The 12861-nt window shown below is 40.4% G+C and overlaps 1 protein-coding gene across 1 annotated transcript; it reads left to right on the plus strand.

Moving 5' to 3' along the window:
• The first annotated feature begins 3205 nt into the window (after positions 1 to 3205).
• On the plus strand, positions 3206 to 9439 carry LOC124282086. The gene is made up of 3 exons (XM_046718058.1): positions 3206 to 3314; positions 7222 to 7264; positions 7958 to 9439. The coding sequence occupies exons 1-3, from the start codon at positions 3291 to 3293 to the stop codon at positions 8395 to 8397; spliced, it is 507 nt and encodes a 168-aa protein (XP_046574014.1). The 5' UTR covers positions 3206 to 3290; the 3' UTR covers positions 8398 to 9439.
• The last annotated feature ends 3422 nt before the right edge of the window (positions 9440 to 12861 follow it).

Genomic DNA, 12861 nt, shown 5'->3' on the forward strand with positions numbered 1-12861 from the left:
AGCGGTACTTCGTATTTCAATGTGATCTGATTTCATAGTTCATAAGACTGTTTATAACATTAAAGTAAACTTTCAATTTTGACAAAGTACGATAATATAACTCTGCATGTTTAACATTTTGACGTCATAACGGTAAATGCTTCTGTTAGGCCATGGATCTGAAAGAACAGACTGACTAGACCTGCTATTTTTAATCAAAACAACTGTACCTATTTTCATCAGAGGTTTTCACTGCGATTTTAAGTCTCTGTGAATCTTAATAGAACATGGTGCAAAATCACAATGGAATCCACTTTTATCTGCTTTTTAATTGTTATGACGCATTTCGTTAGGATATATAGCTACGAATATCAGTGTGTTATTTTTTAGCAATATAATCGTACAGGGAAGGGAAACATCTTCGGATTTCATTTTCCTTGTCACTGAATAAAACGTAAATATCATATCTTGTTTCATGAACATAAACCATAACATAACATAGTTTGACACTAATTATGTTACTAATTACTAAAATTGACACATTCTGGATATATGTTTCTTTGTTTTCACTAATCATTATTGTCAAACAAGCGAGTCTTTATCGTAAAATGAAGGGTTATATTTTCAGCATATACGGAAATATATTTTTCAGAATGCGTATAACATTAGCTCAACTTCTCTCTTATGTCTTGATCTCATACACGTGCCTTCTCTCGTATTAAAGGGTGGGGTAGCCCAGTGGTGAAAGCGTTGGCTCGTCACGCCGACGACCCAGGTTCGATTCCCCACATGGGTACAATGTGTGAAGCCCATTTCTGGGGTCCTCCGCCGTGATATTGCTGGAATATTGCTAAAAGCGTCGTAAACCTAAACTCACGCACTCATGCACCCAAATACCCTATCGATCTCTAGTTGTGTCAGGTGTCGGAACAGATCTTGAATACCGTACAGTATTTCTCCACCTTGGCACATGGATATATCTATTGGTGTAATGGTGTTATTTGATACCTTGTGATTTCATCAAAATCCATTTCGAGTTTCCATGGCACATAGTCATATATTTACGATAAATATATACAAAGTGGGTGATATTAAAGACTTTGGGTGGCTGGGTGGGTGGCGTGTTTTACTCAACACCTGCAATATTCCTGCTGTTAAACGGCGGTCAGGATCACATCACGATCATCTATGCTCTCAATTGTGATGCGATTACATTCAATCAACCGTGTCACAAAGCCGGACGACCCTTTCCATTACGACAAGCAACCGTCCTAAATATTCCTACCCGGAAACAATATAATTGATAGCAGACATGTGCCGCATACTAGGATATAATGACAGCGTGATTGGCATTATTAAACTATACAAAACTTCAACTAGAACAGGAATTGCACCATTGTGGTAATGAATGTATCTTGAATGGACATCATTTGGAAGTGGTTGTGATTGATGAGTAGATATGAAAAATCAACTTAGCGACCCACGCACACGCACACAGGCACGCACGCATGCCCACCGCATTTACTCCGAATCAGTTCTCCCCTGTTGAATAATCTTTAGCGTGGTCGAGACGATGTTAGGTCCGCTTCTGTTCGTAGTTTAACCGAATTTTAAGCCTGCGCACTTCAGCAATAATTAATTATTTTAAAAATGTATATTAACGATAATGTTGGCTTTTATAGTCCAGTGTCTCGTAAGCCAATTCATGGCTGGATGTCAGTTTCTTCTTTATCCATGAATGTTTTTATGTAGGTACATATCTTATGTAACTGACTTGCGACACTTAAATAAAATATTTCTGTCTGTCTGTCTGTCTTGATTAGCGACTTGTACAAGCCCTAGGGAATCTCAGGGTTAAGCACCAGAACACGCCACCCTTCCAATTACTCACTCTTCCAATACCCAACGTCGCCTGATTTGTGGCCTATGCGAAGTACTCAAGACCACGTTCCAGAATAAGTCCAATATCCTCAGTGTCGATGATTGACACTATTCGCACATATCAACGCTATTCGCACATATCAACGTTATTCGCACATATCAGCACTATTCACACATATCAACACTATTCGCACATTAATCAAACATGCAAAAGTGAATGAAGACATTATTATCTTTCTTACGCATGTAACTGACGTTAGTGGTGTAGGGTTAGGATTATGGAAGCACATTTGTGCCAGTCTACAAGATTATCGCCTACGTAGAAGATACTTAAATCTATGCAAAAGATACCTTCATCTACGGATATAACATTATAGTCTTCTTGAAAGCCCGCATCGTCGAATATCAAATTATAAACTTTGGTAAAAACATTAACTAGAGTCATCGACAACAGTTCCGGGACTGATTAAGTTTACTTGTTGTTTAACGCCTCATCCAGCAATAGTCAAGCTATATGTAGGTTTTCAGTAAATCATCGAGTCTGGACCACCATTGATCAACATCATGAACATCGATCTACGCAATTGGGATACGGTGACATGTGTTAACCAAGTCAGTGTCCCTGACCATCAGATCCTGGGTGTTCACGTGTACTGATATAAGTAATTTCTGGCCTAAATAATTATGGCCAATTTGGTTGACTTTCATCCTTTATATATCTTTATTAAGGTACTCTCTCGACATTAAAATCAGTTAACTCTTCAAATATATGTGTGTGTAAGTTTTTGTCAAATTAATTTCTTTCAAGTATTTTCTTTAGTTTGACAATGTGATGTCATTCAGCTGTGTGAATGCAGAAAAAGTTCAAATGAATAGAAACGACAACTCATTGTCAAGCTTCCAGGTCGATATATAACTGCACTACTCATCCAAGTTAAGTTATAACAAACTCAGTCACACATACTTTCCTTTTTCATGTCAAAGAGTTACACAATGTATGTAATTATCAACATACAAAAAAATATAATTTCTAAAAGACATAGAAATTGATCTGATGGTGAATAAAGTCGGTTATTAAATATAATCAGGCAATTAAATCATATCAACATAAAGGCAATTATCGAAATAGATATTTCAACGTTGAAAGGCAATGCGACTTTTAATTTGAACATGATAATCGCCGTAAACGATGAAAATGCCATTACCGGAAAATGTTGACACATGACATTCAGATTCACCATTCGGATGACATCAAACTGCGCGTCCCTTAACCAACGAGTTAACGAGCAGTCGAACATCCGTGTATCTTGGGAGCATAGTTCAACTTGTGTTTAGGAGAGTTTCCAACTACCATTGAAAGCTCGAAAGTTCCTGTTGTCGCATCGTCAATAATACTTCAGCTTCCTTTAGACTGCACAGTATCTGCTGTCATGAAGATAGTATGTCTCCTGCTGGTAAGTAAATATTCACATTTCGTTTCTTTTCACTATTATAAATTTGCGATCTGTTTTCCTCATTGAAGCTTTGATTACTTGCTCGTCCTGTACGAATGATGACGTTTTCCTTTACTCGGCGTGAAATTGATATGAAGAATCAGATATGCAGGAATGTGTAGAGTGGTTATGGGTGAATTCATGCATTTTCTGAACACTGGTATAATTACCATTGTCCAAGCCTTCAGTTACGTCTGAATTATTACCGTTTAGAATGACACTGGTCTTATAACATTACAGCTATTCAACAGCTATTCACACATTAAGGAATAAACAAATATTTAGTAGTATAATTTACCGTAAATTTACCGTTGTGGAGCTATACTTGTGCCAATTGAGCTTTATGGAGGCTGTTGTCAGCAGAGAATTCAGTTCAACGCAATATACCGTATATCCTAATATACAATGTAATATCATACTAAATCGTTTTTACAATTTTCACTTGCCTTTGAAGTACTTTGTACACTATCAAGATAACGAAATGAAATCTGTGTACTAAACTTTGGTCTGTTTGGTGTTTAATGCCAAACGGCAATGCTAAGTATGTCATTAATTGATGATTGGGTTCTGAAATGAGCGGTTATTCAAGTTGGTTGTGTAACAAAGGCAATACGGTAAAAGTTGTTTTTGTCCTAGGACCACGGCCAGCGCTTTATGTATTCGCGACAGAGCATTTGTTTATCCTCGCAAGTCTTTCAGACCTGGTGTTTATTCAAGAAAGTCCTTTAATCAAGGCCACCAACAAACACCTCGCTGAACTGTGGCAGACTTTAGCCTGGAATGCGAGGCAGACACACTAGCGGTTGTCCGTATTGGCTTGACAGGAAAGTAGGGGGTAATGAGTGAGCTGATGGAGGGGATGGGGGTCTTAAGTTCAAAGGGATATATTTCATGTTTGGTAGATTTAGGGGTGAGTTGGCTGGAAAACAGCAAACAATTACTCATTTTTGTTTCGGCAACAAAAATAACATCCCCGTTTGATGACGCAAAACTGAGCCCTAATGCATGGCTGACATTAGGAGGAAACCCGAGTTTGCTGCCAGCCCTTATGATGCTCTGGATTAGGCAACAGTCTCCGGAGTAAGGAGTAAGAATATACTTCGAAACGTCGTGTCCATCACAATAAAGACGTTGACATCCATAAAATTCTTGCCTTTATGTGTATCACTTCTAAATGCCCTTCAGAGAGTCTCCGGACTGTCGATCCCCGACCGCGTCATACCAAAAGACGTTAAAATATGGTACTTGTTGGTCCCTGCCTGGCGCTCGGCATTAATGGGTACAACAAGGACTGGTCGTCTCGGAGTCAGTATAATGTGTCTGAGTGGGGTATTCATGCTTCACTGCGGCATGGTATCTCAGTGGGCTAGCACTATAAACCAGCTTAAATCTGGGCTAGTACAAGCAGCCGCACATACACATACACACGCATGCACGTCGTCATATGAGCGAAATATTCTCAACACGACGTTAAACCCAATTTCGCCTCACCTCACCTCTTGATGGGTTCGAGTTGGAAGCGCTTCCCCGGGGAAGTCCCATTCGAAGGGTTGGTTATTTGGTTTGTTGTTCAACGTCGCGCTCAACAATATTCCAGCTGTATGGCGGTGGCCTGTAAATAATCGAGTCTTGACCAGACAATCCAGTGATCAACAGCATGAGCAATCTACACATATGTGATAAGATGACATGTGTCAACCAAATCAGCGAGACTAACCAACCGGTCCCATTAGTCGCCTTTTACGACAAGACTATAGGTTGCTGAAGACCAATTCTAACCCGGATCTTCACGGGTACCCCTTCGCTGGGTGTAGAGGCTAGGGTACATGAGCTGATGATGAGTGTAACCGGGCTGGTTCGACTAGGAAGCGTTTCCTTGGAGAAGTCCCATTCGCTGGCTCCCCCACCGGGAAATTCTTTCTCATCTCCTTTGGTAGTATACAGCCCAAACTACCCGTCTCTCATTCGCTGTTGTTAGGGACGGTAGTGTAGCCCAGTGGTAAAAATATTGGCTCGTCACGCCGAAGACCAGGGTTCGATTCCCCACATGGGTACAATGTGTGAAGCCCATTTCTGGTGTCCCCGCCGTGATATTGCTGGAAGCGTCGTAAAACCATACTCACTCTCTCGATGTTGCTTCTGGGTGAACAAAGGTATACCTCCCTTGCCTGTACCTCATGTAGAAACTCACACAACGCGACAGGCGAGGCTACATACACTTCGCCACGGTGACAATGTATATATACGGACCCGATTATCGAAATTCAAATCAATGGCTGAACCATGATGTTCCTTTTCACAATGAATTATTCCCTCTACACAAGGGGGCCTCGGTTTGCGAATAGTTGTGAAATAGGTAGTTAATTAATGTTGATAAACGCCACTCCCAGTAGTATTTCAGCTGTACCTCAACAGCCAATCTGGATCAGACAAACCGGCGATTAAAAGCATAGCTACGTCATAAATTACGATCGCTTATCAACATACTAAAGTGTACGGCAAAATAAAGTTTACTCTTCACTCACTGAGAAATTGTGACACCATTTTCCATGAGACTTCCAGGGAACGTACCCGTGAAGGTCCGGGATTCAATGAACCTTCAGCAACCCATGCTTGTCGTAAGAGGCGACTAACGGGATCGGGTGGTCAGGCTCGCTTGGCTTGGTTGACACATGTCATCGGTTCCCATTTGCGCAGATCGATGCTCATGATGTTGGTCACTGGATTGTCTGGTCCAGACTGGATTATTTACAGACCGCCGCCATATAGCTGGAATATTGCTGAGTGCGGCGAGAAACTAAACTCACTCCAGGGAACGTAACCTGTTGTGAGATACTCACTGATTTGATTCGTCTAGTCGCATTACATCCGCATCAAGTGCATCAACATGGAATAACCAATCATCAGTGATTTTGTTTGTTTGTTTTTATATTTTAGCCCTAACCAATCATGAGTGTATCATTTATTTTGCCCACTTTTTTATACATGTTTATACTATGGTTTATTTCATGTAACGCCCTACCCATGAAGATTATATTTGTCATCACAACACATTGGGGTATAATATTTCTTAAAAAATTACAGAAAATGAAAAACGATTTGTCTTTTGGTACCTCTTGGATAATGGTATGCCCTCAGATAATGTCATATAAAATATGTTCAGTATAGTATTGGCAGTCAAAGATTTGGATTGCCTGATATATATTTAGTCGGGGGCTATTTTTTAAGGACACCCCCATTTTAATCTTTCAAAAACATCGTGTCCAGATATTCAAGCTGGCTCTGTTTACAATATATTGTGAGCTGACATTTGTGTGACCATTCAGTATTTAGTTTGAACCCTTGGCATCATGTATGCATAAGTGAAAACATTAGAATAAGCTATGCCCTTATGATTACGTCATCTGAAAGGGGGATGGGTAGTGTCTCCAAAACAAGCTCTTTTAGTCAACATGAAGGGGGCAGTCACTTTAACAAGCGATTGTAATTTCAAATTGCTTTTTTATGAACTTTAATATCTAAGTGTGATTCTAGGGGACTTCTATTAATCTCAAACACACAACATATTTTTTGCATATTTTGTTTCCTGAAGTTTTTGATGCATTTATTGTAGATTTTGCGTTTTTTGAGGGTACCAAGATAAAAGGTCAAACAAAATGGGGATCGTGAAACTGGAACATAGCAAAACCAAATTGCTTGAGCTTGACAGATAATATGTAGAAAAATAAAACATAAAAATAACTGCATTTGTATCGTTTTCTTGGTGATTCTACATACGTTTTGATCGCCCCTCGTAAAAGTAAACTCACTCACTCATGCAACGACTGGTACTTAACCTCTAACCTCGTATCTCGTTTACTGTCACCAGACCATGGGTGTGATCACCAGAGCAGCCATCGTACCCAAGGAAGGTAAGGAAATACCTTTTGTATATCACACTAAAGGACTGACTGACTGACTGAGTTTGGTTTTACGCCGCTTTTGCAATATTCCAGCAACATCACGGCGGGGGACACCAGAAATGGGCTTCACACATTGTTCCCATGTGGGGATTCGAACCCGGGTCTTCGGCGTGACGAGCCAACGGCTTTAACCATTAGGCTTCCCCACCGCCCCCACACTACAGGAAGAGTAGGATGTATGGACGAACAACAGGGGCGACGTTGCAGTGTAGTTTCTAACACCTTTACTAACTCTTCAATCGGCTGTGCTTTTGGCCTCATCTTAGTGGTTCAGCTTACAAGCCCAGAACCCGTGAACATTCGGGTTAGAATTGGCCTTCAGTAACCCATGCTTGTCGTAAGAGGTGACTAACGGGATCGGGTGGTCAGGCGCGCTGACTTGGTTCAGACGTGTCTTCGTATCCCATTTGCGTAGATGATGTTTATGCTGATCACTTGACTGTCTGGTCCACACTCGATTATTTACAGACCGCCGCCATACAGCTGGAATATTGCTGAGTGCGGAGTTAAACAACGAACCGAACCAAACCTACTGATGACCCCAGCACAGATTATTCCTTAACAATGAGAAAATAGTCAATAGTTAAGACGTTATTCCTGGGAACTATTCCCCACATATACACTGGAATCTATGTCCAACAGTGCCCAATCGTCACGACCGCTCCTTCAACAACGACTTCTCTCTGCGCTCCGAGGTGACGTTCAGCTCAAATGGTGACTGTACCATATTAGGGGAGACCCTCCACCTACTTGACTGTCGCTGGATCTTACACAGCGACTACGACCGCCTCTTCGACGACTACGTTCTCAACACACGACCTCGCCAACAAGTGGAGATATACCCGAACGGAGACTGTGTAATAGAAGGTGACATGGTGTTCGTGATGAACGCTTGTCGCCAACGTTTAGGGGCTCGAGAGTACGACCGTCTCTATAAGGAGAAGTTTGGATTGCCCAATGTCCAGGTTGATGAATACGGGTATTGTTATACCGGGGACATGGAGTTGGCGCCGGAAGATTGTCCGGTTTTTATTGGATATGTGCCGTACATTGTACTCATGAGTCGGAACAGCTACTCATAAGGATACATGACAACTCGTTGATCTGATGCTATGAAGTCAAGGCAGTTATCGAGCGTACATTCAAGGCGCTGCTTAATCCCACGAAAATGATTAAATTATTGTCATTTTTCCCCGATCCTTAAGACTTAACGTGCAAGTGCGTGTGCAAAAATGGAATTCCAATGCGACTTATTTGGGCATATATGTTGCTCTCGGTCTTTTTGTATTGCTCGATGGCTTCCTCCACTCCATGAGATTTCTTGTGCCTTTGTACATTGGTAAACAGGGACAAGCCTATCTAGGGATATGTTTCAGATATTAAGTGTTTCACACTAAGAATCACTAATCTTAATGTAGTTGTGAAGGGGGTTATATTGTATAGGAATATATTGACAGAAAACAGTACAGAGTATATGAGGAGAAAATGTAAAATAGGTTGAAACTTTACTAAACCAAGATTTAGCTCATCTTCGATTGTCAAATTGGTCTTATTCCCATTCTATTGCGTACCCATGTCCCAATCGCAAGTTTACCTTGGATTTAATCCGATGAAATGCTCACCACGTCAAAAAACGTCCAACCACATTGCAAGAGACATTCTGTAGAAAGCTATTGAAATGCATGGAGATGTTCACGCAAGTTGCAAAACGATGCTTAAGGAAGAAATTCGGCGTAAACTCATCATCCCTTACTCTCTTTTAAACATGTTAAATGTGGTTGATGTTTATATCATGCTCAAAACTGCCACATGCTCAATGAATAGTTCTGGCACATTAACCTCCATTCATACGAAAGCCTGATGCTGCCGCTTTTGAAACATCAAATATTTTTTAATGGTTTTCCCGTTGTTTCGATTATTCGTCGAACTTTGGGAGTGTTTTCTCGTTATTTCAAACTTCTTCAAAAACTTGAAATTTTGCTGAAGAAATATTTATGCTTCAAGTGGCAGCATTAGGCTTTAGTACATTCACGGATCACGTGCTGCGAAGATATGCAATCAGACAAATGTATGTATGTTGAACCGAGGCCACCTTGTTAGATGAATAAACTGCCTGTAATGTCAGAGTTGCGTGTGTCTGGATTCTACATCACAGTTTCTTTGTTTCACGCTTGACAGTAATTTTATAATCATGCTTCCTCATTAGACAGCCAGTCTAACAGCGAGACAATTGTTTCATAATTACTGATTGACGGTCGAGAGTCAATTATCTCACACAGTGTACTATCAGAATACAAACAGATGTGAGAGCACAATGTAAGTTGTAAGCTTGTCCCCTTGGGGACACCAGAAATGGGCTCCACACATTGTACCCATGTGGGGAATCGAACCCAGGTCTTTGGCGAGCGAACGCTTTAATCACTAGGCTACCCCACCGCCCTCGATGCAAGACAGAACGAAATTTCTTAAGTTTTGAGAGCCATACTGACTGACTGAGTTTAGTTTTACGCCGCTTTTAGCAATATTCCAGCAATATCACGGCGGGGGACACCAGAAATGGGCTTAACACATTGTGCCCATGTGGGAAATCGAACCCGGGTCTTCGGCGTGACGAGCCAACGCTTTAACCACTAGGTTACCCCCATCCCTTTGAGAGCCATAATGATGATGTTATGTACACGTGTGAAATTGCCAAACCATCTGAAGTGTCATTTTCCGGAATCGGGTTCTGGCGACAAACACTCGAGAGAAATGTTTTTGTAGGCCCACACCTTGAGTGGATCAACAAATCTTGATATAAAAAAGAGAAAGGAAACATGAATCCGGATAAGATCGGAACCATCGGTCTTAATTTAAGATAGTAACATTTGTGTTTAAATATTTGTGATGGCAAACGACTTTCGTATCATTGAATTGTTATTCTTTCCTCGTCCAATATCTGATTGGAAGGGTGGTTAACCAGCCCAGTGTTTCATGCGTTCGCTCGTCACGCCAAAGACCCGGGTTCGATTCCCAATATGGGTACAATGGGTGTTGTATATACAACAAATGTGTGAAGCCCAACTCTGGTGTTCCCGCCGTGATATTGCTGGAATAGTTTTAAGAGCGGCGTAAAAGCATACTCACTCACTGGTGTGACGTGTCGCTATATTTTGAATTATAGTTTAAACAAAACGGGAAAAAACACGCAGTGTTCAATGTTTTATTATATCTGTGCTCTGAACAAAACACTGGACGAAATGTATAACAATAACTCACACTCATCAATAAATAATAATAATAATAATAAAGAACGTGCAGGTCTGCCACTCAGACAAAGAAGGTGAAGGTCGAAAACTCTCCAATTTTGGCAAGGAATAGATAGTTCTCTGCCCATGTCAGAGACAAAACGGTAGAAGTATTGAAGCAGTGTTACCACATACACATTCTTTACCGTATTTACTCTAACAGACGCCTTACAGAGAAAATTGACCCGTGTAAACAACTAATTGGGCAGGGTTTCTAATACACACTGGGTCAAGAAATTGATTATTCCAGATCACAAAACAATTAACAACCCCTGACTATTGGTGGCGTCTGTTTGGGGAAATACGGTAAATATATCAATATTCAATAATATTCAAAAGTTTTACCAAGTAATACAAACAGTGCCGACTTACACGTGAACGGTCGGAGTCAGCAAATCGGATTGTTTACCTGTAAATAGGGTTACCCAAAGAAATACATTTCCATCCAGTCCACATTATCACAATGTGATACATGGCAGGGGCGGATACAGCTTTTTGAGAAAGGGGGGCTGGGCACTATTGAGAAAAGGAGGGGTGCATACTTCATTTTCACCTGAGTTTCAATGGCACAAAAGGGGGCGTGCGCACCCCCAACCCCCCTCTGGATCCGCCTATACATGGGAGAGCCCAACACTGTCTCTGTTTACATGACTATTTTTGTAAATATCTTCACCTCTATAGGCGTGTTCACGTATTTCGTTTTTATTTAAGTAACTGAACTGTCTCAATATATGAGATATAATTTGCGTTTTCTATGACAACAAAGAGATCGAAGGCATTTACCATAGTAGAATGGCGATATACCCCACTGCATTATCGAGGATGTCACAAATGCTACGTCTTTGGTTTTGCTTGCTGAGGTGCTAGTTTATTGAAGGTTTTGATTATGAGTTTGATACCAGGCAGTGTCAATTTTGGTCAGAATGAACCAGTTCCATATGCTCGGCTCGTATGAATGAACCAGCGTATGAACTTGATTCAAGGGCGAAAAATTGTCTGTATCATCTCATAGAACCATCATGAATTCTTTGCTATTTCCATTACAAATATTTCATTTGTTGAGGCAAATAGCAAAATAAAATATTTAACAATTTGTCACACATGAAAATGACTCGAATAGTTGAGAAAATCTACAATGTTAACGTATATTTTCCATGTAGGTAACTTTAACGGTTAAAAATATATAAATCATCTGACAAATTTGGTGTTAAGTTGACTTTGGTCTAGCAACAGAATGGCTGGTAAATGTACCCTGTTACGTTTTGGCGTTGTAACCTGAGGTTTGCCATGAACGTGAAAATTCAAGAACAATCGAGACTAACATGGCGCATATTTGCTGAAACGGGACGGCATGCTGTATTGACTTCTTAATACGGACGGATGTATATTGTAATAAACAAACAAATCACAAACATGAACAATTAGATATATATATATAACTTTGGACGGAATCTTTGTTACACACTGGAAATCAGTCGTAAAAAGAGCACAATATGTCAAGATTGTATAAACAGCAAACACGTTGTAAGTGGACTGTAAAAATACAAAGCTTTGAGTAAAGCATTGGGAAAGCAATGCTCGAGAAAGTGTCGTCTTTATCATTAGTGTGGTCAATATTGAAGATATGGGACCTTGCTTAAATACACTCGAGAGTTAGACTGACGCTGTTTGCTGTGAGACAGTCTTGTATGAAAGGAAAATTAATGGTGAAGTGGACATAAAATCGCAATTGCAAAAAAACACCTTTGCCAATCATTCAGAAATAATCCCAAGATTGAGAGCGAGTGAATTTGTTAAAGGCGCATTCAACAGTATTTCGCGCTAAAATCACAGAATGATGGAGGAACAGGTTGGAGGAAAGCTGAACAGGTCTTAGACCTTTGCCACTTTAGTAAAATCCACAAGAACTGCTATGGTGCTGACAAAGCCGGAAATATAATCACGGCGTATATGGGATTCGAACCAATGCTCATACGTTCCTGGCACGCATAAGGGCGGCAACTGTGCAATACAAATTATGATGTCTTACAGGACTGGGCCACCTTTGCCCTCTCATCACAAGAGAGTTTTTACGTAGATATTTAGCATATGATATAATGAATGTACTTAAGCGAAAACCATTAGTCTTTTAATAAAACAACTAATGCCATTTACTATCAAATTGCTTTGAAAAAGGAAGAGGTAAATTAGTACCTTTAGCCACCAGACCTCTTATGTAAACGTTTTGTGATCAAGAAACAAGAGAACAATATTCAAAAT

Source organism: Haliotis rubra, unplaced genomic scaffold, assembly GCF_003918875.1.
Source record: "Haliotis rubra isolate DU_JTF1 unplaced genomic scaffold, ASM391887v1 Scf292, whole genome shotgun sequence".
NCBI classification, from domain to species: Eukaryota; Metazoa; Mollusca; class Gastropoda; order Lepetellida; family Haliotidae; genus Haliotis; species Haliotis rubra.

Coding starts and splice junctions, on each gene's coding strand:
- LOC124282086 (XM_046718058.1), top strand. CDS start 3,291: ATGAAGATAGTATGTCTCCTGCTG. Junction 3,315..7,221: donor AGATAGTATGTCTCCTGCTG/GTAAGTAAATAT, acceptor TACTGTCACCAG/ACCATGGGTGTGATCACCAG. Junction 7,265..7,957: donor AGCCATCGTACCCAAGGAAG/GTAAGGAAATAC, acceptor TATGTCCAACAG/TGCCCAATCGTCACGACCGC.